At 39.8% G+C, this 27345-nt stretch overlaps 1 protein-coding gene across 8 annotated transcripts in view; it reads right to left on the reverse strand.

The window, feature by feature from the left end:
* The window catches only part of Pcyt1b (phosphate cytidylyltransferase 1B, choline), a 94518-nt gene that overhangs the window by 25385 nt on the left and 41788 nt on the right, over positions 1–27345 (reverse strand). For 3 of the 8 annotated variants that reach the window (XM_060376739.1, XM_060376740.1, XM_021661514.2), the window contains 2 exons: positions 17956–18055; positions 12579–12695 (listed from right to left, as the gene is read on the reverse strand). In XM_060376739.1, the coding sequence (XP_060232722.1) occupies positions 12579–12695; positions 17956–18055 (217 nt within the window). Of the gene's footprint in view, positions 1–12578; positions 12696–17955; positions 18056–18842; positions 19057–27345 lie in introns of those variants that run through there. The other 5 variants (XM_060376741.1, XM_060376742.1, XM_021661516.2 and 2 more) reach the window with 3 other exon arrangements.

Consider the following 27345-nt stretch of genomic DNA (forward strand, 5'->3'; position numbering starts at 1 on the left):
AGCGTAGTTTCCCTAGGTGTTTGGCTTCACAAACTCGGTTTGCGTTTTGTTTTGTTTTGTTTTTACAGGAACAAAGGATGATGAGAGGCAAGCAAACCTAAATCCAGTAGCAACTCAAAGTTTCATTTCACTGTTAATTATAGCTGCGTTCTCTTTTGAGGCTTTTCTCAAAATTATCCTGAATGCTATCTAATGTGACTTTCCTACTTTTTCATCCTTCTAGCTCAACCTTTGGTGAATGTTACTATTCAGAAATGAAATGACCGTATGAAACCAAAAGAAGAGACAAAGGAAAAAGAGAAAAGGCCTGCATTGTACAAAGCTAAACTAACCAATATCAGTTCCAATTCTTTCACATAATTATTTGTACTTAGTGACCTAATTAGTGTAAACCCCCCCTCTCTCTCACACACACTACACACAGAGAGAGAAAGAAGGGAGATAGTAATGCCTTGTTAGTGATGCAATGACTATATATTAGGCTATACAATGAAGAGGTAAGAGCTATAAAATACAAGATCAGATTGAACAGGGTTCAACCTTTCCAGAACATCTGGTCCTTATCAGATCTCAGGTTCTGAAGCCCTTAAATGGGAATGGTAATTTCTTTTATCCTCAGCCTTAGAAAGAAATGAGGTGTTTGGGTTTTGTTTGTTTGTTTGTTTGTTTTTAAGATTTACTAAAAAGCGTTTTAAAATGAACTAAGCAAAAACTGTACTTACCCGCCATGTTTTGGTTGGCTAAGGGAGATTTCCTAATGTCCCCTATGTGCTAGAAAGAAAGGTTACTATAAGTAGTTCTTATTTGCCCAGCTCCTGCTGAGCAGCTTGCTGAAACTGGTCAGATCTGCCCTTACTCCTTCTTGAAATGAAAAGTATTTCTCCTTTAAGGCCTTAAATATACATAGTAAATTCTCTGACCTCACGGGTAGAAAATGGGATTTACAGACAAAACTACCCTCTTTTTTTTCCTGGAACTAAATCATGTTCTATATCCTAGACCAAACCTGGCCAAACAGTAAGTGTACCCCAGTACTATGCTTTGCATCTCCAGAACACATCCCTTCATGGCTCATTCACACATCTAATATACAAGTCATCATCAAAACAGATGGCTCTGCCTTCAAAGGAGAAAGAAGGTCACTTATGGAAATACTCCTTTGGCCTTGGTGCTCTCGATCAAAGGATGCAAAGCTTCAGTTTGACTGGAAGAATAAGTTTTAGTGATCTAGTGTATTGCATGGTGACCATTTAATGATAAAGCTTGGTCTACTTTAAAATTTCTAAGACTCTAAACTCTTGCAAAAAAATTAAATCATTAAAGTGATGGATATGTTATTATATGTATATAATTGCTATAGAATTACCTTGATTTCTATTATGTATATATAGATCAAAAAATCAGATTTTACCCAATAAATATACACAATTATTGTGTCAGTGAGAGTCATGTGTCACTTAATAATAAGGGCGAGTCCTGAGAAGTTCATTGCTAGTTGATTTCATGGCTGTGCAAACACTGAAACATGCATTTACACAAACTTGGATGGTACAGGTCAATAGGTAGATGTTGCCTTCGTTTGGTCAAGAGATACAGTAAATATAAGATGCACAGGGCTGTTGCCCATTTAAGATTAAATAATGTTTTACAATAAGCTCTTTAGATAAGTAGGTATACCCTAAATTAACAACAGAAAATATAGTATGACCAGGATTTAGTGGCACATACCTATAATCTCAGCACTAGGGAGGCTGAGGCAGGAAGATCATGAGTTTGAGGCCAGCTTGAAATGTATAACAAAATCCTATCTTAAACACACAAAAATACAATATAGCAAATATTTAAGTCAGATATTTGTTTCTTACAATATAATATTTATCAAGTATTGTGCACTGCGGATACTTGTACAGATTGTATTTTTTTTAGATGAGCACTCACTGTATAGGCCAGGCTAACTTTTAACTTGAGATCCTCTTGCCTCAGCCTCTCAATTGTTGGGATTATAGGTGTGCACCTCCATGGCTGGTATGGCTGTTTCATTTTCTGAAGAATAGTATCTGGCCCATGACAGGTTCTTAACAAAGATTTGGTGCATGAATTAATGGTGTCCAATGTATAAAGGTGCTTAATAAATGCTGACTAGTATTTTAAATACATAAATAAAATAGTTATCTGAAAGCATACTTTGATAATACATATGCACATGAGACTAATGAATCTCTAGACACATATACACACACACACCAACACACACACATACAAACCTATATAGTTCCAATATATTTATATCTTCTATAAATACTTCCTGAGATGCTTTCTATTGTAGCCATTTAAATTATGAAAACATCAATGGAATCACCCAAGGAGCTTGTTAAATGGAAAAATGTCTGAGTCAGACATGGTGATACACACCTTTAGGTCCAGCACCATGGAGCCTGAGGCAGGAGGATCTATATGGATACATAGTGGGATACATAGTGAGTTCTAGTACAGCCTGGGGCTGTATAGTGAGACTATGTCTCAAAAGAAGAAACCATGTTTGGTCACTTATTTATATCACATTAACTCACAAAGATTCTTTGGCCCCTGCTGCCATTTTTTAAAAGATCACACAGGAGTCAATGTCAACTTAACAAAACCATCGTATAGCTGAGTGTGCAATCCCAGAAACAGAAAGGCACACACAGTATATACTTACTTAAAAGTGGATATTAGACATACAGTATAGGATAAACATTCTAAAATCTGTACACCTAAAGAAGCTAAGCAAGAAGGAGGACCCTGGGTAAGATGATCAATCCTCATTCAGAAAGACAAACGGGATGGAGAAAAGACAAGAGGGGGAAAGCAGGAACAGGACAGGAGCCTTTCACAGAGGGCCTCTGAAAGGCTCTACCCAGTAGGGCATGGAAACAGATGCTGAGACTCATAGCCAAACTTTGGGCAGAGTGCAGGCAATCTTATGAAAGAAGGGGGAGATAGAAAGACCTGGAGGGGACAGGAGCTCCACAAGGAGAGCAACAGAACCAAGAAATCTGGGCACAGGGGTCTTTTCTGAGACTGATACTCCAACCAAAGACCATGAAAGGAGATAACCTAGAACCCCTGCATAGATATAGCCCATGGCAGCCCAGTCTCCAAGTGGGTACCCTAGTAAGGGGAACAGGGACTATCTCTGACATGAACTCAGTGTCTGGCTTTTTGATCACCTCCCCCTGATGGGGGCAGCCTTACCAGGCCACAGAGGAAGACAATGAAGCCAGGTCTGATGAGACCTGATAGGCTAGGGTCAGATGGAAGGAAGACCTTCCCTATCAGTGAACTAGGGGAAGGGCATGGGAAGAGAAGAGGGAGGTAGGCCGGGATTGGGAGGGGCTGAGGGAGGGGGCTGATGGTGGGATACAAAGTGAGCAAATTGTAATAAACAAAAAATGAAAAAAAAGTGAAGTAGAAGCAAGTAGCAGAGGCATTACAGATGTCACTACATTGCTTCTCTGTCAGTGTGTGGGATTTTACAGCCCTTTTGATCAAATCAGACAAGCAATATGTATATTATCAGTGTTTTTAGTTTAAAGTAAAAACAACAACAGCAACAACAAAACCTTCCTCTTTCTACTTCTAATTTCACCTGGAGTGAAAACTGGTCTATAATGGCTGTGTCTATTGTTGCATATGGCCATAGGTGCATGTGTTCTATATCCTTAGATAAGCTAAAGGCAACACTTTTTTAAACGGTAAAATAATTCTAATGAATATTTTTAAAACAAAGAAAACTCACGTGTGTGCGTGAGTGCATGCGTGCGTGTGTGCGTGCATGTGTGTGTGTGTGTGAGTGTGTGTATGTGTGTGTGTGAACTCTGTTCCTTGAGGTTTTGATTCAGCGGGTCCCTGGTGGGGTCTATAGAGCTCTGTCTTTGACAAGCTTTATGGGTGATTCTTTTTTTAATTAATTTATTTTTTATTAATTATAGTTTTTTCATTTTGTATCACAACTGGAGCCCCTTCCCTTGTACCCTCCCAATGTCACTCTCCCTCCCTCATCTCCTCCCAGGCCCCTCTCCAAGTCCACTGATAGGGGAGGACCTCCTCCCCTTCCATCTGACCCTAGCCTATCAGGTCTCATCAGAACTGGCTACATTGTCTTCCTCTGTGGCCTGTTAAGGCTACTTCCCTCTTAGGGGGAGATGATCAAAGAGCCAGCCACTGAGCTCATGTCAGAGACAGTCCCTGTTCCCCTTACTAAGGACCCACTTGGGCACTGAGCTGCCATGGGCTAGACTCATAGTCAAATTCTGGACAGAGTGCAGGGAATTTTATGGGTGATTCTGACGCTTACATCATTTTCAACTCCCCTGAGGCATACTATGAACAACTTGAGTAAAGATACCTGCTTGTTTCTAAATCATCTGTTATGGTCAGAGGCAGCAGAGGGTGTGGGAGGGCAGGTAGTAGGGAATAATGACTATGTATTGATTCAGCTTTTAACTCCCTAAAGAGGAACCATTTATGGGCTGCATTATTCTATTTAAAAACGTATGTAAGATTTTTTTAGATGTCCTTTTAGGACTTTTTCAGGAGTCATACTGAATCGAAATATGTTTCAGATCTGTCAGTTTTATATTTCAGACAGCACAAAGTGAGGTCCAGCCCCTAACCTCCCCCGCTTTGAATCCACACCTAAGCAGTTTCATATGACTTTTACATGACTGAGATAATGGCCTCCTGAGAGCTCACAAAGAAAACAAACATCCTGTTGACAACAATACACGACTCTTTTCATACTCCAGGAGTAAGCACAAGAAGCAGCTGAACATGCTGACCCATATTATCTAAACATTAATTACGCCCAAAGCAGCATTGTTGTTCTTGAGTCTTGCCAAATGCACTCTGACAACCAGATGGAGAACTCCAAGCAGTGGTATTCCATGGATGAATTCATTGCACTCTCTGGGAGCTCCTGCTGCAGCTAACCTATCCTGGCAGCTCACTGTGCTCAAAGTGAAGCACCCTGCAGGAGAGAAAAATAGCACACGACTTGAATTTTGGACCCCTGAAGACTCAGATGCCTTTCTTTTCTTTACTTTTCTTTTCTTTTCCTTTGTTTGTTTTTGGAGACAGGGTTGCTCTGTGTAACCCTGGCTGTCCTGAGACTCATCCTTGAGAACAGGATGGTCTCAGACTTATAAGTCTCCAAAAACACCAGAACATTAGAATCTGAACAGCTTTCCCGGAAAAAGAGGAGCCGTGCTGGGATTCGGATCTACGCCTTTGCCAAATGGTGGTGGCGGTGCACTGGCATCACAGGCATTCACTACCATTACCGCCACCGCCACCACCACTTGGCAAAGGCGTAGATCCGAATCCCAGCACGGCTCCTCTTTTTCCGGGAAAGCTGTTCAGATTCTAATGTTCCGGTGTTTAAAACAGGGTGACATTTGGAGAATTCATTTTGATGATCCACACAAACAGAGAGCAAGGCTCAAAAATATTAGCCACTTCTTAACAAAATGGTAATATAGAACAATGGGCGGAAATATTCCTCTGGGTTTTATACTGTTTTGCCCTTGCTCTAACTCCAATTGCTTGTCCAGGGCTCTTGCTACAAACTCCTTGTAGAAGTGCTAATGCTTAAGATGATGGTAGACAGTTTTCCTTTCTGGCCCAGAGCTCCTTGGGGGACTTGTATAAGGGAGAAGATAACAAAAGAGAAGATTCCATCAAGCAGTGGGCAAAAGGCCAAGCATTTATGGAAAACACAAGCAGCAGGGCTAGTGGCAGAACCCTGAGAGAGATGGGGGATGAGCATCTCTAGTAATCGGTGTTCACATCTGGGTACAGACCTCAAGTGCCTCAGCTGAGAAAGGTACAATGAATTCCCTCTCCAGTAGTAATTATGTGGGGCTGGATGAAGAGGCAGCGTAGAATGTGAGCTGGGCTAGAGACGAGGAAATCCCTCTCCTGTCTTTACAGGTGTTTCAGGCACTTGACTGCAGAATGACAGCACCATGAGGACTGGGATTGCATCACCTAACTTCCGCCCAAAGTGGAGTCTCAGAAGAATATGCTGTTTCAGAGAGCTGTTTTCATTGTTGTTTATATTTCCACGTTACAAGGGGAACCAAATCTGGAGCCCCCTGTATAACAGACGAGTACTCTACCACTGACCTACACCCTTAGCTGTACAAAAATACTTAATTTTCATTAAAACTTAATTTTAATTAATAAAAGTACAACGAAGCAGAAACCGAAGTTGGTGAAGTAATATTTACATCGGCTGTATTAGAAATCACCATCATATAGTAGTAATAGAACTATATTTATTGTTTTATTCTGTTCCCTTCCTTTGAGATGGAGGTAGGTGTTTGGTGAGACTTATCCTTTAACAAAATTTTAGGCTTAGAAGAAATCCTCTTTGTTGTAACTTTTTAATTTACTGAGCTGCAACTTAATACTGAAATGGATTTTTAAAAATACTTTGTAAACGGATATTCTCAGTTCATTAAAATGCTGCCAACACAGTAAAGATTGTATAGGAAACAATTCCAAATCATCACTGGTTGCATGCTTAGAAATCATACATGCAAGTATTCCGATTGTAATGTAAACTTCCAGTTGCTAAAATTGAAAAGTAAACCACAGCCCTTCTAGTTTCTTGTCCTTTCATGAATTCTTTCTAGAGGCTAGTAAAATGGCTTGGCAGGTAAAAGCGCTTGCAGGCAAGCCTGATGACCTGAGTTTGAGCCCTGAGACCTCGATGGTAGGACAAAAAGGATTCCTACAGGTAATCCTCTGACCTCCACACATGTACCATGGCACACACACACGCACATGTGCATACACTCATACACACACTGGAAAAAATAAAAATAATTTCTGTTGAAGACCAAAGACTTCCATCAAGTGCCTGTCCATGGACTCGGATCAACAACAGTGGTTTTGTGAATGAAACCTTAGCTTAGCACCACCCAGAGGAATCCCTACAATAAACCTATCAGTAGATGCAGTTAATGTGGACACCCCCTTTCAACTCAACACAAGCATTTTTTTTTTATTTGTTCACACATAAGCTGAGAGCCAGCCGTTGAACCAACAAGACAGGATAGCTTTTCCTTAAATATTTCTTAACTCTCCTCAGGCTAAAGCTGTCTACTATTAAGTTGGTTCGTGATACTCTAAAAAGATAATCTAAGACAAAGGTCTCCTCACACTGAGAACACATAGCCCCAAAGGCATGCAGAGGTGACTCAGTGGGTACTTGAGAACAGGGAGCTTTAAAAGAACTAATGTCCAGAACCTCTTAACAGTATAATTTCCTAAAATTAATATTCAGAGAAAGTCTTTATATCTCTAACCACCCTCATAGCAATTTCCAAAAGAAGTACCATCCAAACCTTGCATTGTAAAGGGTTTCGTAAAGGTGCATTGTAAAGGGTAAGGGCAAACAGCAAATATTAAAGGCCGTTCAGAGCACCATGAACCTATAGACCAACGGTCCTCAACCTTCCCTAAAGCTGAGACACTTTAATACAGTTCCTCATGTTGTGCTGACCTCCAACCATAAAAGCATTTTCATTGCCGCTTCATATCTGTAATTTTGCTACGGTTATCAATCATAATGTAAAGAACTGAGGTGCAGGATACCTGATATGCAACCCCTATGAAAGGGTATTCACGCCTCCTCAAAGGGGTCGTGATACACAGGTTGAGAACCGCTGCTGTAGGGCCTCCTTGTCTTTCCCTCCCGTATACACACTCCCATAGACAAGGGAAAGCTGGTGTTAGGAACCAAACAGAGTAGAATGGAGAATGATGCAAATTTTGGCCTAACAATTTTGCTTCTGCTTCTCTTATCTATTACCAGAGAACACATGGATATTGAAGGGCAAGGTTCAGGAATTCAAAGCGAAAGGAGCACTGGAAAGAAATATTGAATGTGAAAAATAGCTTTTTCATGTAGTTAAGGATAAGCATTTTTTCCAGCTATTCTCAACACTCATATTGAATCCTAAAAATGGCTTTTCTCTTGTAGTTAAGAGGAAGCGTTTTTCCAGCTATTCACTTCAAAATCACTTTAATAAGCCAAAGCTGTATAGGCTAGTATGGCTGCATCTCAAAAATGTATCTGGAATATTTTCCAGAATTATAAAATTTTTAAGATATACTGGAATAAAGGCATAGGTAAAAAATTTACATTATTTTTACATGTATTACACTATATTTTACATGCATTACTTTAAGGGAAGTTAAAACACTATTTTATAAATTCCCATCATAAAATACTTCATTTACAAATAGACTTTATTCAACTTCATCTTTTAAAATATTTATTTTCTACCTCCTCATGGTAAAAATTAAGTTACCTGTGAATGATTTTTAGTAATATGCCTCTTTCTCTCTTTAAACATATAGGAAACTTTTAATCATGGCACCTAATAAAGATAATTGTGTTATTCTGACTTTCATATTTGATTTTATGGAGTTATTCCTGAAAGCCAAACATTACAGTCTGATACACACAGAAACCCACATACCACACACAATTAAAAAAAAAAAAAATAACATGCCTTTATTTATTTATTTACTTATCTAATTATTTTTATGAAGTAGGATTTCTCTATGTAGCCTTGTCTATCCTAGAACTCACTCTGTGGACCAGGCTAACCTCAAACTCTGCCTCCTGAGTGGTGGGATTAAAGGCGTGCACCACAACACCTAGCTCAAAATATCATGCCTTTTAAAAACATATTTCTCATGTGAGACCCTGTCTCAAAGTGGGAAATGTTTCAGCAGTTAAGAGCAAACACTACTCTTGTAGAAGACCTGAGTTTGGTTCCCAGCACCCTCATCAGGTGGCTTATAACCTGGCTCACAACCACCTGTAACTTCAGTTCTAGGGAGATGTGACAACTTTTTGGCCTCCACAGGCACCTGTACTCACATGCACATACTCTCTCGCTCTCTCTTTCTCTCTCTCTCTCTCACACACACAAATGTACACATAATTAAAAACCAGAAAAGAAATCCTTTTTACAATTCATATTTCTCTTCTTACAAATGCACTGTAATCCTATCTGTGAATTGTATCATGTTGCAACAAATTAAGTATGTGGACTCATTTTCTTGTTAATACAATTTGTTGGATCTTTATTATTTTAACTTTAAATGATTCTACTTTATGTTACATGTTTTATAATAATTTCTCAGTATTTTTCATAAGCTTTCTAGAACACATTAATATAGGTGAATTAAAAGCCATTATGTTGGTCTCCAGGTTTTTAGTAAATCTGACAATAAGGACTCATTTTTCCAATTAGAGTAAGAAGGTATATTCTGCAAATTCAGTAGGCTAAAATCCCAGCCTCAACACTTTGTTTTTTTTTAAAAAAAAAAAAAATGCTTTAAAAGTAAGTGCCTTTTTTTCCCCCAGAAATTGTTGGATTGGCAATTGTGTAACACAATTACCAATAATTCCATTTCCCCTTTCTCTTTGCATGTATCTGCTTGAATAAGTTGCTTTCAAGTCAAGTAGCAACAGTGATAATTAAGAGCCATTTGTTAAGTCTTGATAAAACCTTTTGTAATAATTTCTCAGAAAGAGAAAGAAAAAGAACAAATGATTCTAAATCTTAATAACAAATCCCTTTGCAGGTCAGTCCTTTCTATGCAAAAGATCTTATCAGACTGCCACATGACAAACAAATATGATTGTTTTAATGACAATAATAATAGATTGTGAGTTAGGGCAAATAATTCAGAAAGAATTCAAGGAACTGAGTGATATGACTTTAACTAACTTCTTCCATTCCCATCTGTACATTTGTGTGAACAAATATTTCAGTTCCTACCAAAGCAACAAAAACAAATTCTTGCTATACTTTGCCTTGATCTGGCAATAAGTTATGCTCACCCACAGGTACATCCATAAGTAAGCATACTGTATTTGTCTTATTAAAAGTAAAATTGTTGATAAAATTTATTTTTATGTTTAACAATCACTTATCAAAATGCATAACATGGTATGTAATGGAAGTTTTGGTTTCTTTGTAAACTCAGTTATGTGAATACATTTTTGTTTTTAATTGTTGTTTAATTTTTGTTTTAGTTGGGCTATATAGTTTGTCCACAGCTGTTAACTGTCTTGTGTGGGGCATGGTCTTTGCCAGGTAGTAATGGCCTGTCACATGCAGCATGGAGAGGGGTGTGGTCTAGGACTGTGCGGATGTAAATTTGAGAGCCCAGAAAGAATGGCGTGGTGTGTGGTGTTGGTGTGTGGCATGTAGCAATTTGGAGAGACCTGAGAGATGGACGGTGTGGCGATTTGGAGCAGACAGATGGAGAGAAACACTTCAGGGTGTAACAGCTCGGAGAGACTGCTGGCTGTGTCTGCTGTTGATGGAGATTGGTGTAGCCCCTAAGACCCATCAACCCTAAACAGCTGGGAGAAAAAAAGGGGTCTGGGTATCCTCTCTCCACTAGCCTTCTCTCTTCGACCTAGGGCTGGGGTTTTAATGAAAAGGAGGTAGAGGCCCAAATACTGCAAATAAAGTAGAGTCTTAAAAAGGAACGCTACAGTGGTAATTGTGATCAGATTTACATACATATTTCTCTTTTAGAGACCATTACAGAGGTAATTAAAAGATTTGCAAGCACTGAAGTATCACACTAGGAAAATTCTAGGCAAGAACAAATTTGAGAAGAAAAGGGAAAATTTATAAAGTATTTGGAAAAATTGAAAGAGTTTGTTTTGTATTTTGGAAATATATAATGACACACTTCAAAGTTTTTAGATGCATTAAGTGGAGGCATTTAAGTGACTGGGAAACAATGTTGTTTAGTTAAATTAATTAATTTAATTATTTGGGGCTAGGCAAAGTTTTTTGAGTAGCTCAAACTGGCCTGGAACTTCCACTCAGCCCAGGATAGCCTCAAACTCATGATTCTCCTACCTTAGCTCCCAAGTTCTGGTATACCAGCATATCTGGGTACAATTTTTGTTTTAAAATTTTAGTGTTATAATTCTGTCCCATGGTGTGCCATGTCAGAAAGCTTAAATGTCCCCACACATTTGTAAAAAAAAATAATAACATAGAAATAACTGAAAAAAATCAATATTCTTTCATAGATTTATCAGAGAAATGAAGACAAGCTGCTACTAAAGGAAGGAAGAGAAGAGAAGAACAGGGGATAGAGAAACAGACAAAAAGGAGAAGAGATGGAAAGAAGAGGGAGAAAAAGAGGGAGGGAGTGGGGATAGAGAATATGATCGTACAGAATATATACCACAACTTACTGAACCAGAAATCCACGGGAAGAAACCTCTGAAGACACCAGTGGCAGCAAAATGTAAAGGGACAACTTGCTAAGGCTCGTGTGGACCCATGTGAGAGTATAGAATTCTGAATCACACAGTGAATTGTGACCCACCCATACCAAACGACCTCTGAGTTCAGATTCACTTAGATACCTGAAGCCCACATGCTGCAGAGGTCTTCCCGGGGCCCAGAAGACTCTGGGCAGCAGTGCTTACTCTGGAGATGGGACTAGGACAGAGAAGTGAGCAAAAAAGATTCTCTTTTTGGTCCCTTCATATGACTTTCTTTCCCATTTTGTCATTCTCAAAGAACTCCACTCAATAGTCACATGGTTAGTGCCCTTAGCAAAATCTACAAGTTTGGAAATCTCCGAGATTTCCAAAAAGGAGTTGTTTTTTTTTATACTTGCATAAAATAACACAATACAAGATACTAGCATATCCTGGCAGTACATTATTTTCCCTCTTGGGGATCTCAAGGCTTATAGTGCCTAGTCCAAAGGCGTACCATGGAAATTGATCACAGTGGGTGGATATAAAACTAATCACAATGAATGGATGTGCTACTTCCAGAGCTACAGAAATGACATGCAGGTCTCCACAGTCAGTCCTCCATTCTCATCAAAATTAGAATAGGTAAGCCTTCTAGGGGAGAAAAACATCAATCTTTATCAAACCATGTTTTTCTTTTCGTGCTCTTAGGAAGTAAGTCAACTCCTTTATTGTGAACCAAGATGGCCTGAATGTATAAATCTCCATTTCTTTATCACAGCGTACAGAGTTGTGCAACCAGTTAGATCTGTCTTATTAGCACGGCACTGTCCTAAGTGCTGCAGGTCATGCATAAATAAGAGAGATAATGACTTCTTCTTCCACCAGTCATAAACCCCGTTAGTACTCCAACATTTGAAATCAGAGTAATATTTCTTTTTCCTTGATCTTCTAGGAGATTTTAGAAACATAAATTGGATCATGTCACAAATAGCAGTAGAAAAGAATTAATGGAAAATATGAGGTGGCTACCTTTGGTGAAATCATTAATCTGTCTCTCTCTCTCTCTCTCTTTCTCTCTGGTGCAATCTCATGATGTAATTTCTCCTATGGTTTTAAATGTCACTTTAAATTTCAGGTAGTGAGCAAGTGAGGTGGTATGGGCTGAACTGGAAACATTAACAATGTCAGGTTTTATTGATGGACATCTGAAAGGGGTACTTTTCAGGAAGCATATTATAAGGGAGTTTCTGGACAAAGAAAATGCACTTCTTACCTCCTACCAACAAGTAGCTGTTGGGAAACAGTGTTTTTGCTTGCATAAGTGCCCTTGCATGACCTGAGTGGAAGAGGTCAAATATTCCATCTGCATACACTCTAACAGGCCTGTCAACTGTGGAAGAAAGAGACAGTTAACATGACCGCAGAATGAGATCCTCCATTACCTTCTATTAGAACAGCTCTATAAGTTTACCTACAGGAGAGACAATATCCACACGCTATCAGTTTTACATTAGTTCATGAAATTGATTTTTTTTAAATAGGCTCTTCTAAGGGTATCAAAATACAACAACAAAAAAAATTAAGGCCACAACACATAGTGTTACCCAACAATAAAGACAAACACAGAGTGCTGGGATTTCTCTTCACTCCAGACAGAATCTACATATCTGAACCAGTGAAATCTACCTGTTATTAGGGAAACTGAGGTTTCCTTTTAAAGTTCTTCATCTTTTAGAAATGGACTTGGAAAGAGACCTGAGGACAATTTTAAGCATTTAACTAAAAAGTAGAGTTTAGCTGAAAATCCTACCAGCCATGAGGAAGATAGACGGAAAAATAGCCATGCCTTTTAAGTTAGACATGGAATAGAAATAGATTATTAAGAAAGAAAAAATCACCCTCAAGAATGGAAGTGATCTAGTGAGCTGAGTAAAGAGACCTAAAAGCATCCAGCCATGCAGTTTATGGTCTTTTTTAGGTCCCCTTCCCCTCCCTTTGGTCTTTAAGGGCTTTGTTTCATACAAGCTCTATTCCTTAGATGATGGTACAAAAAGAATGGGCTTCCAGTCTTCTTATACAGACTCTCTTTTCTTCATGTTAAATTTTTTAGATGGGATCTTACTAGGCAGTCCTGGCTATCCTGGAACTCACTCTGTAGACCAGGCTGGCCTTGAACTCACAGAGGTGTGCCTACTGAGTACTGGGATAAAGGCATGTGCTACCACATACAGCTACATGTTTATTTGGATATAGCGTTTAAAGTTGCTGCTCTTGATCACATACTTAGGCAGGACTTTAGAAGAAAGACAATGATGCTTTGGTGTCTACCCAGTACTAAGAGTGTTGTTCATTTTTCTTTCCAATTCCGAAGTTTATTGGTGGCTAAAGTGAGCTGTGATGCTGAAGTTTTCACTTCAAAAATAGGCAAATGCTACAAAGCAAGGCTCATTTCACCTTGGAAGGTGAAATGTTTGTCATCATACCATTGTACAAGGTCAGTCTGTGTTGTAAGAGAAGGCAAGCATGTGATCAAAAGGAGAAGGCAGTCAGTGTATTAGTTTTGTTTATAGGATTGGTGCTTTAGGTTAGAAGCAATCAGTCAGTACTTTTTAGTCTTTTCTAGTCCTGCAGGATGCTATTGCTGAGGCAGACCAGAAACCCATTTCCTTCAGATCAGAAGGGCATGCTGAGTAGCTGTGTTTCATCAATGTAGTGTATAAAGTGGGTGCAAAATGGAGGAAGAGGGTTGTTCTCCGTATCTCCATCCTGATAGCTAAGAAGAAGAGGAGAAAGAGGAAAGGGAGGATAAAGAAGAAGGGGAGGGAGATAGAAGAGAGAGAGAGGAGAGAGGTGGGAGGAGAGAACATGCATACATGCCATGGTATGTATTTGGAAGTCAAAGTATAGCTTTCAGAAATCAATTTACTCCTCTTGGGTTTTGGGCTCAAAGTCAGTCATCATGCCAGTGCAGCAAATATTTTTACCCACTGAGCTACCTTACTAGCCTGCTGATTTTCGTTATAAACCTAAGAATCCTACTGACTTCAAAAAAAATATAAGCACGTATTATATTAATGATATAAAATAAGATATTAAGGGGATGTGGTATGGCCTCATAGTAGAGTGCTGCTTAGCATGCACAAGGGCCTGAGTTCAAACTTCAACACCACACATGCACACACACACACACACACACACACACACACAAATAGGGAACTGAAAATAAACGAAATCATTGCAAACTTCTATTAAATGATTTAGGATTTATATTTAAAATTGTGATTAGTTTTTGATGTAATTCAACCTCATTAATTTAGAGCATAAATAAATAAATATTACATTTATAGATTCAGATGGTACAATCTTGCTAATAAATTAAATTTCTGCAATAAAAATCTGGAGATTTTATGTCAGATTGAGAACTTCAACTATTTTCAATTATATACTATTTTGAACAAACAGAATTGCTTTCACAGGATTATACTGTATTCTAAATAAGGCGCAGTAAACAGAAAATGCTCTGAAATAACAAACTGTCTAATAAGGGATCTTGGATTTCAATGCTCTTATTCAATTGCAATTCAATTGAGGAAAATTTGTTTTAAGATATAAATCCTACAAGAAAGCAGATGGCGGTTTTGTGGAAGTTTTTGTTAATGATTAAGGGTTGATCAAGATAAATGAATTCAGGAAGCAGAGAGGAAGAAAAGTAAAGAAAGACGATGTAATTACTGGGGAAAAAAAGGCCATTTAGTAAATTTGAAGACTATCTGTAGAGTTGATTTTGCAGTCAGATCACTTTTTAAAATTGTAATGTGTCAGCAACTTCCAGACTGGGAAACTCTTACAGGACCCAAAGCAAAATGAGGAACCTGTCTTTCTGGTCTCTTAAAGGGGTGGGGGAGAAGGAGAAAGGAAGGAGGGGGCAGTACGGGGTGAGGAGGTTGCCGAGGAGAGAGACTGTGGATTGACAGAAGCTGAAAATGGAGCAGATGATTACAATGAAAGTATTGTTCATCTACTGTATTCACACACCTTCCAGCCTTCAGCTAAGGGTCTAATCATGTTTTCACTTAGCCCCAAGGCTAGCTGAGGAAAGCACTTCTTTTTTGAGGCAAAGGAGACTTAAAGTCCTAGCTCTACCCACTTATGACACCTGTTCTCTAGCCTTCCGGGATTTTTCAAAGTTTAAATGAGCTCAGGGATAGGACAAGCCATCGAGTAGGTGTGATATTTACTTCTACGGGAAGTTAAGACCTTTTTCTGAGCACATCTGAAGCTTATCCTTTAACTTCCGGTCAATTCTGTTTTCCACACAATCACCTTCTTTTTTCATTTGAATCTTTATCTCTCTCCCTCCTGCCCACTCCCATCCCAGTTCATGTATTGAAGGCTTGGTTCCGGGTATTAACTCTATTGGAAGATGGTGAAAACAGGAAGGCGGGGCCTGACTAACTTTCTTCCTCCTAACTCAAGAATTTTATCACGGTGACCAAAATTTTCATTTAGAAGCTCTGGACTTTATTGTTGGGTCAGTATTTCTCAGTATGTGGTCTCTAGCCGCCAATTTAAGGATTATCCAGGCTGTTCGTTAAACATGCAGATGGCCATCCTCCATTCCCGGTCTAAGGACAGAGGAATGGGGGAGTCTAAGGACACTCCTCAAGAGTTCTTTTTTTTTTTAATATATTTAATTTATTGTAGGTGCATATGCTTGTCTGTACGTGCACCATGTGCATGCAGGTGCCCGTGGAGGCCTGCAGGAGGCATCAGATCCCCTCTAATGGGAGTTAGAGAAGGTTAGGAGCTGTCATATGGATGCTGGGAATGGAACTTGGGTCCTCTGCAAAAGCAGCAAGTGCTATTGACTGCTGAGCCGTCCCTTTAGCCCTTCCATGTGATTCTTTAGACAATTATAAACACAAGTGCTCTAAGATACCACTCCAGGCCTTATGTTGCCTTTCTCAAAAGAAGCTCATGAAAAAGTAACTTTCCTTACCCCCTTCTCACTTTGCTCCAAATGAACCAATGACCTCAACACTTTTGAGGGATGTTCTTAAAGAGGGAGCAGAATGCTGTGGTTCAGAGGGTCAAGCTCTTAACCAGTCAAGACCCCAACTGTATTACTCAGCAGGAGTTCCCAGAGCCGCAGCATTACCTGGGAAGTTGTTAAGAGTTGATTTCTGTGAGTTCATGGTCAGCCTGGTCTACAAAGTGAGTCCAGGACAGCTAGGGCTACACACAGAAACCTTGTCTCGAAAAAACCAAAAACCAAAACCAGACAAACAAACAATTACAGTTTCTTGGGTCTCAGCCCACGTGAACAGAGTCAGACACTCCAGTGGGGAGTCCCAGACGTCTGTATATCCACAGGTCCTCCTCGTGATTCTGATGTAGGCTCCAGTGTAAGAAGCCCTGCCTCTTGCCAGCTGAAGGACCTTGTGCAGCTTCATAACTTCTCGAAGCCTTCGTTTCCTGATGTGTGAAATACTGAAGGTACTGACCATGTTTTGTGTTGTGAGAGCAAAATGGCACGATACACATAAAGACCTTAGCACTTCGTACACATTTTATAAATGCCTGCTACTATTAGTTAATACAGGGTCCCTTACCCCGTGGATTCCTTTAAGTCTGAGTTGCTTGGGTATTGCAGGGGCAGTAGGAGCACAACCCTGTTTTGCCATCATAAATGCCCTAAAGCTTAATTCACTCAACCAGTCCTACGTTTCACGCCATCTTAAATAATTGGACTGATCCACAAATCTCCTCACATAGCCCTCTAGCTTTATACTTTTCTATAATGGTCCTATTCTATCCTCCCAGAACAACTTTCTGTTTTCTGTAGACACGAGCCAAAACATCTCCCAACAGAACCAGCGCCCTCCCTTAAGTCTTGCCCAACCTTTCCAGCCCACATGAATCTGCTGTTCTCTGAACTGTCACTTATCATTAGTGTTGTTCATGCATACATGTGCCCATGTCCGATAGTCTTGTCTCTTTAATTAGCATGAAATCCTTTGGAAAGGAGAAATGGCACTTTATAGTTCCTTTTACATCTCTTCCCCGTTGGTCTTCTGATATAGGCTAAAAGGATGGATGGAGGAATACATTTCTAGAACAGAACCCTGTCTTTCTTAGGGCTCACTTAAAATAAAAATTAAGACATTTCAGAACAGTTACAATTATAGTGGGTGAGTTCATCAATATCTTGAAAAATGGTAGTTTTAACAGAATCTACCTGTCACAAAAGTCACCTGGAGCAAGACATTGTCCTTGTTTTACAAATGAGAAGATGAATCCAGATCTTCTTCATGAGTTGCCAGAGTTTGTAGAACTAACAAATGACAGAGCGATTGCTGTTTTGATTTTTTTTTAATAGTTTCACTCTGCAGCCCAGGCTGCCCTGGAACTCACCACACAACCCATGCTGGCTTCAGATTCACAGTAGTTCTCCTGCTTCAGCCTCCTCAGAGCTGAGATTACAGTTGCAAGTCACTCTACTCAACTAGTTCTTGCTATTAATGTTCAGTGTTCTTGCACTATGCTATAATCACAAAATTCCACTCTGAAAGCGAGTGCTGTTTACATGCTTTGTGATACTTCAAATGTCAAGACAAAGCCCATTTGGGAATTGAGAGCAACAGCCTCACCTGGTGTTCCTAAGCGGGCCTGAGCAATGGTCAGTTTTTCATGAGGTGCTTGGCACTCGCAGCTGGATTCATCTGCAAATGGGGCTGGTGCAGTCAGGGTCTAAAAAGGAAAAAAAGAGAAGGGAAATACATTTTGATAAACATTTTTTTCATCACAATAATCCTCCTTTGAAGTTTTCTGTTTGGTAGTCAGTTTCAACTAAGAAGAATATAGCAGGCCATGATGGTTCACACCTGTAGTCACAGTCTTCAACTCAGGAGGTAAAGGCAGGAGGATCACAGTGAGTTCCAGGCCAGCCTGAGCTATGGAATGAGTTCAACAATATTCCACAGTGCCTCAGGCTTTAGCGAGTAAGACCCAAGGGGCCAAGGGGAAAAAGTAGAATATATTTGCTGGGCCGGCAAAGCAATATTGTACTCCTAGAAATAAAGCTTTGTCACAGTCCCTTCTCCCTCCCCTCTAACTGATGCATCAGGAATATTAAGAGCTAGTCAGGCAAGATGGTTCACGCATGTAATCCCAACACTCAGGAGGCTGAGACAGGATGATAGAGTTCAAGGCCAGCCTAAACTATATAGTAAGGCCCTGTCTTAAAAACTAAGAACAAATAAAATGAAAAGAGGAAATAACATATCTGTACAGTTCCTACCATATGACAGGCATTAGATGGTGCTGCTATTTCTTTTTGGCCTCCCGACACACTATACTGCATACACATTCCTATCCTTCCATAGGATACCATCACACTATGCCTATTTCACAGAAAAGGCAACCCGAGGCTCCATAGGATTAAGAAATATGCTAAGTCATGCCCTTGGAAAATCATAATGCCCAGCTTTGAGCATTTACCAACCAACAAGGGAAGTCTTCAGATATTTAGACTCACCCACACCCCGGACACTCGGCTGAAAGGAACCTCATATTCGGAAGCGTGGCACGACATCTCCTATAATTCACATACACACACACACCAGGCTGGCCAATCACAAATGCTGACGTCTGTCTCTTCAATGCAAAGGCCAAGGCTGATATCTGCACCCAGAGAGAGCCTAAAAACACAGCAATTCTGGCAGGCTCCAGTGGTAGCTCCCCCAGCTACGAATGGCTAGAGGCCCCGCCCCAGGCAGCTTGGGCTGAGGCTCTGGGGAACGCTGTGAGAAAGATGTAGTCACTTGGAAGCCTGCCCAGGAAGTGGCCCTGCATTTTTTAGTCAGCCTCTTAAAATGAAAACCTCACTCTCCAGACAGAGGAAGACAAAGCGGGTGGTGTTTTTGTAAATAGGGCTATCCAGAGTTGTCCATTTGCAGTCTCTGAGCTATGTCATTACCATAGTCACCACTACATCATCGTTGTTGTTTTTCTTTTTTTTTTAACTAAGGTTCACTAGTCACTGTAAACATTACTCACAGTGCTGCATGAATTGTTTATTAGAGATGGAGGGAGACATTAAGGTGGCATTCCTTGACTTGGGAAGATTTGATAGAGGGAGGACCTACAGAGGATGTGATTTACTTCTGTCATTCACTTATTTATATTTCTTCAGTCACTCACTCACTCAAATCTATGTCAGGTGTTATACTAAAATCTGGGGCTACATATAGGGATAAAACTAGCTATCCTAGTACTTGGCTTTTTAATTCTTTTTTATAAGTTCAGGGCTTTGTTTTATATCCCTAGCTGACTGTGAACTCAAAATCCTGCCTCACCCTCCTGAGTGCTGGGCTAGCAGGCATGGAACCATCATGCCAGGAAGTTAGTCCCTGCTCTTGACAAGACCATGTTCTCCAAGACACCATGTTCTCTACACTGACAAGAACCAAACCATGCCCTGTCCCTATGCTGTAGTCCCATTCAGTACCTTCCACTATGAGGCAGGAATCCCACTGCAATTTTGTTTGGTGATCTCCCAGTTAGTTGCCTGAGACTTCCATAACTCCCACCCTGTCCTTCAGGGCTCTGGCAACAAACCAAGACTCAGGGAAAAGAATTGGGAAATGTGAATCCAATTTTTTGTTTGTTTGTTTTGCCTCGGATACATTAAGGTGATTTTGTGGGCTCTAGCAGACCAGAGAAATGTGTAATGTAGCAAAGGAATGCCTGCCATCTGTGTTTGTAAGATCTCCTTTGTAGCACATACTGTGTAGACACTTTAATTAGGCTCTTCTGGTCTAAAACACTCACTAAAGTTAGCTCAAGGGCTGGAGGATTCATTTTAAGGCACAGAATATGGAGAAAGAGGAAACGGGCAGAGTGTGGCCACAGCATGCCAAGTGTTCTGCCCCAACCTGGCTGTTCACAGCACACATCTCCTTCTGCTCCATTCCCATCTCCCTGCATCCTTCTTCCACAGTCAAGACTCTGCTTGTTTTCCATTCCCCAGAACTTCAACTTATACGTGGTGGCTCCACATGGCTTTCTCAGTCTCCCTTCACCAGCTGCCCCTGAGGCTGTTTTGTTTGCGTGCTTGCTTCTTTGTGTCAAGACAAGGTTTTGACAGGAAGCCCAGGCTGACCTTGAACTTATCCTCTTCCACAGAAGAGGGCAGTCAATCCCCTACAGCCGGAGTCACAGGCAGTTGTGAGCCACCTGATAGAGGTATTGTGAACCAAACTTAGGTCTCCTAAAAGAGTAGCAAGTGCTCTTCACTGCCATCGCTCCAGACCCAAATGAGAATATCTTACATTAGTGATTCATTATCTCTTTCTGCTTTGTTGTTCTTATTGTGGGGACTTTTAAAGATAGAGTCTTACTATCATGCTAGCCCAGGTTAGTTGACCTGCTGTATAGCTCAGGCTAAGCTAAAATTCATAAAGCTCTTGTTTCAGTCTTTACATTTGGATTATGTGTGTGCTACCATACACAGCCATTTCATTTACATGTACATATGAACAGTTAATCTTTATCAAATAGTCTAAAATTAATGATTGTTTAGAAATATTTTATGTTCTAGTCACAAAGCTTATTAGACAAAGTGTTGTCATTTCATAAGGAAGATGTATTAAGAGCACGTAAAAGCTAACATTTAAAACAGAGAAGTTTTTAAAATAGCATTTACTGAAAGATGAAGATAGTTTATCTGTACTGTGCATTTTGCTATTGATTCTTATGACCCAGAAGTAAGGAAATGGGAGAACTGAAGAGACGGAAAGCGGACAGAATTCCTGAGTGCAGTGAGAATGCTTGTGTGTGCAGCATGTACAAGGCTGAGCGTCTGTAACAGGGCTTATCTTTTGTAATATACGAGATAACAACGATGCTTAGAACAGGGACAATGCAAAAGGAAACAAGCTTTTCAGAAGATTTCCTTTCAGAGTGATACAGAACAAGCCTTGGGTTGAGAAGTACACTCTATATTTGGACAATGAAATGGCTCAGTGAGTAAATGTGCTTTCCATGGAAGTTCAACAAGCCGAGTTCAATTCCCAGAACCCATGAAAAGGTAGAAGAAGAGAACAGACTCCAGAAAGTTGTTCTATAACCTCTATCTCACAAATTAATGTAATAACAACAAGTTTTAAAATTAAAAGTTATCAAAGTCTATATTCAGTAAGATTTAGTGAGGGCCTGACAAATAACTCAGAGTAATATCTAAACACTTCAGACTACAATTTAAAAAAAAACAAAAACAAAAAAAAAACCTTATTTTTCAGGAGCAGAACAAATCATTTAACTACTGAGGATTCTATGTTCATTAGGTCTGTTTTCTTCACATGCAAGCAGTGGGCTAACTTCAGAACAATTGGGAATAAAAATACCTGGAGTCTCCTAGAAGGAAGGAGGATGAGGCTAACCTGACCTTTGACCTATTTAGATATCTACAAGGAATTAGTGTCCCTACTACTCCTCACCATTTACCAAAGCCCAAATGTTTACTGGGATATTCTGCTGTATTCCTGACATAGGCCTTTTGTAAGACATGAAAGTGGGTCTCAATAACAACTAACTTTGATTGTCCACACAATGACACATATAAAATGTCAAATATATTTGCTCATTTAGTTCATACAAGAACTCTGTAACATAGGTGAACTATACATGACTTATTTGTAATAGTGATATCAATTGATGACAAGAAGCAACAACAGTAGTAGGTCTTTTAGACTAAGTTTCCTTTTTGGCTCCCTCTGAACAGAGGAAATGCTCAAGAATCTGAAACAGGATGAGGAGGCCTCAGAAAGAAGATACAGGAACTCCTTATAATCAGGCAGTGAAACCCCAAAAGTTAACCAAAGAAGTAAAATCATGTGGCAAATATTTTTACTCCAACTCAGTGAAGCACGGCAGATGCCTCACATGAAGCCATTGGCAAGCCTCAGCTTGGACTCTAAGGCACCCAGATCATATTCTTCAGTGTTTCCAGCACAAGCTACACAGTTAAGTGATGTGATGTCTGGAAGGTGGGTAAATAAAGGAACAAATAAGAAAGGCAGGAAAGAGAAGTGATTCTGGGGTAGCAATCCACCAAAGTAAAGAGTGATTCCTTTACAACATACAAAGATAGTTCAAAAGACATGCACAATTTCCAATCACTTCATATTTGCAATCGAAGTCCCATTCTTTTCGATATGCAAGTCATAGAAATCAAGGGACTAGAAGAGTGGGGGTCATCAGAATCACAGATCACATCTCCCTGGAGAACCATATTCCAAATTCAATGTTGGAGAGGCACAACAGACTATTCAGCAGAAGAGTGGGACTCTCAAGGGATAAGAAGCCCTGGCCCAGTGCCCTGCACGTCACCGGTACACAGTCCTTGCAAGACCCATAGATTTGGTTCTAAGCTGCAGTAAAAGTCCTCCTGCTTAATTTAAGATTTCAGAACACCCAACCATTGGTTATCAGTATGCTTCCCATTTGCCACATTTGTTCCAGTTATGTGAACTGGACCTCAGCGCCAGACAAAATCCATACCTCCAAAAGGCTTTGTAAAGAGAAGGCCAGTGTGTATTGGCTTTCATAAAATCTCTTTGACTGAGACTTGTCAAATATTTGTCTAAAACAAAAACTGTTAGATAGCCAGGTAAGGAGGAACATACTATAGGGACTGAGGGAGGAGGCTCATGAGACCCCAGGCAGATTAGGCCACACAGAAGTTCAAGGCTACATAGCAAGACTCGTAGAAGTGCATGTGCATATATGCACTTACAGGTACACACCTGTACACACACATATATATGCACACATGCATGCACATGTGAAAAGAGAGAGCAAAGAGGTACTACTTAAATATATGATACAATCATTGAGTGCAAAACAATGACACATAGTACCTGTACTCATGGACTGTGTATCACTGACTGACAATAACTGGACTGATTGACAGAGAACCACAAATTGAGAGTTTAAAAAGGACATCATAAAAAATTCTATTTCTCAGCAGGTGGTGGTGGTATATACCCTGTAACCCCAGCCCTTGGGAGGCAGAGGCAGGTAGATCTCTGTAAGTTCATAGGCCAGCTTGGTCTACAGAGTGAGTTTCAGGACAGCCAGGGCTATATAGAGAAACCCTGTCTTGAAAAACCAATAATAATAATATTAATAATAATAATAATAATTCCATTTCTCATCTCTGAACATAATTTTAAATCCAGATTTGATTTAGAGTAATAAAAGTTTTGTCTTTTTTTAAGGTTTATTTATTCATTACATATATAATGCTCTGCCTGCATATTTGCCTGCAGGCCAGAAGGCACCAGCTCTTGTTTTAGATGGTTGGAGCCAATACATGGTTGCTGGGTTTTGAACTCAGGACCTCTGAAAAAGCAGTCAGTGCTCTTAACCTCTGAGCCATCTCTCCAGCCCCAGTTTTGTCTTTTTGAAGTTAGAAGAAAAAAAAAAGACTAGTGACTTGTGTATGTCAGACCTATGGTCAACTGTTAGATCTGTTTTGTTTTTCTTTTTCTGGTACTGGTGTGTGTGTGTGTGTGTGTGTGTGTGTGTGTGTGTGTGTGTGTACATCTGGATTTTTAAAAACACAGATGCTGGAATCAAACCTCAAGTTCTCATGCTTGTACTGCAAGCACTCTTTCTTAATGAGTCATCTATCTACTCTCTAGTTTTTGTTCTCTTTTGGAGACAAGGTCTTACACAGCTCAGGCTGGCCTTGAACTCACTATTTATCTGGTGGTGGCAAGAGCTCTTCATTTTCCTTCTTTAGCCTTTCCTATATTGGTATTATGGGCATGCACCACCACTCCTATCTTTGACTGTGCTTTAATGGGATTTTAGCAGATAAGTTGAGAACAAACTGTTCTAAGGTAAAATAAAATCTAAGGTAAAAACAAAATCACTGAAGTAAAGGTAATGAGAAATCAGATCTTACTTTGATATTGGATAAGTAAAATTTGGAATAAATTGGATACAAAGTATGAAATAATGAAGAACTAGGTTAATTCCAGAGTAGCTGGGCAGAGAAACTGAAATACCTGAGTCCCCATTCACTGGATGGGAAAGGCACCAGAAGAGGAAGTCTGTGGTACAAAGAATAGAAAGATTTGGCTTCTGTTCTCACTCCCTGTCTTTGACATTTCTGTTAACTCTCCAAGTATGGATGTATGTACAAGTCTGAAGTTTGAGAGAGGACTAAGAGGGGTCTAGAAGATAGCTGAATATAAGTGATATTTAAAGCAACTGGAATAAACTCATATTTTAACAGCTAAAAGTATAAAGGTGGGTAGAAGAGGGGTCCAAGCTGTCAAATGAAGAGATACTAAATTTGTAGACAGTCTTTCTCCACCACTATGAAAACTCCAAGAAAGCAAGGACTTGATCTGCCATTTTTGTTTCTATCACTCTACTCCCCAGTGAAGTACCTGACATAGAGTAGGTCCTTAATAAATACTAGTTAAATGGTAACTGGGGGAAATGATTGCTGATAAAAACAGAAACAGACATTAAACTCAAGAAGAAGGTATGCTTATTAACGGCATGTTATAAATGTCTCTTTAACACCATAGTACATATTTTAGAAAACTAGAGAAAGTTAAGAAAAAGAGATACACATTTGAAGAATGTTTTAACACATATAGGTAAATTACCATCTACAAAAGCTGAATTATTTACACTCACATTACAATGTATGAAAAGTGTCTATCTTGTTACCATCTCACTGGCATTAAGTATTATCTTTGTCAATTTTATAAACCAAAAACGGCATCACGCTGTTTCAATTTGCATTATTTTGATTACAAGAAAGAGTGAATATTTTTCAAATGTTTATTAGCCATTTGTATTTTCTTCTGAAAATAACCTGTCCTTTACTCACTTTTCTATTTTTGGGAATAAATAGGTTGAAGCTGTTTAAAAGCAAAACAACATAGCACACTTAAAAAGTTACCTGCAATATCTTTTAAAAATGCATTTGCAACTTTATTTAGATTTGCTTTGTAAGAACTCCATTAAGGAAACACACACACACACACACACACACACACACACACACAACTATTTCATTGCAGTCATCTAGACATGAGAGGGCTGTTTTAGTTATAAATTGGCAGTGACTGTGCGTTCATGCACAAGAGCAGCACAAAATCAAGCCAGATAAAATCCAAGCAGAAACTGCTTTCTTCTTCGGGGATGCAGCACCCAAGAGGATACCCACGCTCCAATAGATAGTCCTACACCCATGTCCATACAGGCAGTAGTACTAAGTGGACTCAGGGGGCTTAATGATAAAAAACACATGAAGTTGAGAGGGGAACATGTTGAAGAAGATAGGGGAGACACTGGAGAAGAAGGAATCAGTAGTGGAGGTGGGTTGGATAGTTTACTTTTTGAAGACATAAAAATTAAGCCAGCCATGTGTGATGGTGCATGACTTTAATCCTAGCATTTGTGAGGCAGAGGCAGGTGTATATCTGTGAATTTGAGCCAGCCTGGGCTACATAGAGAGTTCCAGGAGAGCCAAGGACACAGAGTAAGACCTCATCTCAAAACCTAAACCAAACAGAAAACACAAGTGAAAAAAAACAAAAAAACAAAAAACCAACAGCTGGTCATGGTGGTGCATGCCTTTAATCCCAGCACTCAGGAGGCAGAGGCAGGTAAATCTTTGAGTTTGGGGCTAGCCTGGTCTACTGAGGACAGACAGGGCTACACAGAGAGACCTTGTCTTGAAAAACCAAAAAGAAAAAAAAAAGTGTCTAAGCACCTGCATCTAAGTTGGACCAGTAATTATTGCACGCTTGAAGATCAGGGGTGAGCAACTTTATTATGCCCTAGTACGTGGGCTTCTTAAACGCTGACCACTCTTAAACTGCATGGACTTCCCATGTTGCTTTGGAACACACAACAGTGACTTTCAAATAGCAGGAAGAATTCCAGAACGCAACCTGAAATCAGAATTTTGCTGATTATGAATCTGTTTCTTCCCTTCCGATTTTAATGGGTTCAAGATTAGGATGTGTCTCCCGAGAAATCTTGTCTTATAATGGGTGTTGGCGGCTGTTTCACACATGCCACTTCTGAAACGGAAGTGCAGCTTATAGCTAACAGACCTTAGGTTTGTGGCATTAATAGGCACTGGTACTAAGCCTGAGCAGGGCTCAGCGGCACGTACCTGTAAAAGCAGCAATCAGGGAGGCAGAGGCAGGTGACTCTCTGTGAGTTCCAGGCCAACCTGGTCTACAAAGAGAGTCCAGGACAGCCAAGGCTACACAGAGAAACCCTGTCTCAAAAAACCAAACAAGATGAAAAAAAAAAAATCTTGACCTGAAAGTAAGAAATTTCTTACTCTAAGTTGTGTTTTCTTAGGAGGTTAAGCTTTAGAGAGCTTGTAATGAATATCAGTCATATATTGTATTGCTATCCCACTTGCTCAAAAATCTTAAAGCAACTTAAAAAGAGTAAAAATTGGCAGTAGAAAACTTGTTTTATTGGGGGAAAGAAGGAAATATAGGTGAGTTTTTAATGGAGCCTCGGTACGGGCTAGGGATGAAGCTCAGTGACAGAATGCTTACCTAGCATTTGCGAGCCTGCGGGCTCTATCTCTAAACAGCAGAAGATAAGATCAAGTGTGAAGTGAGCACACAGGGTGCACAAATGCATGTTGTGTTTGTCAGCATTTTAAAGAGGTGGACTACAAAAACTTTAACCCTAAGCAGGCCAAACAACAAGGAGAATAAAGGTAGCATTGTTCTTAGATGTAAGGGGAGAGAGAGAGAGAGAGAGAGAGAGAAGCTATTGAGGAAAAGGCCAGCATTCCTGGTAGCAAGTTCTGGAAGTAATCCACTGTACAGTGCCACCTTCAAAAGATGTGTTGCATGAAGCAGTCATAATTCCTACAAGTTCAACAACAGCTCCTAGAGTAAGACAGTTTTGTATTGAAGGTGTGCCTTCATAGCACTCTCCATGCAAGGCAAAGCCCCAGAACCAAAAAAAAAAAAAAA

The sequence above is a fragment of the Meriones unguiculatus genome (assembly GCF_030254825.1).
Source record: "Meriones unguiculatus strain TT.TT164.6M chromosome X unlocalized genomic scaffold, Bangor_MerUng_6.1 ChrX_unordered_Scaffold_30, whole genome shotgun sequence".
In the NCBI taxonomy this organism is placed as follows: domain Eukaryota; kingdom Metazoa; phylum Chordata; class Mammalia; order Rodentia; family Muridae; genus Meriones; species Meriones unguiculatus.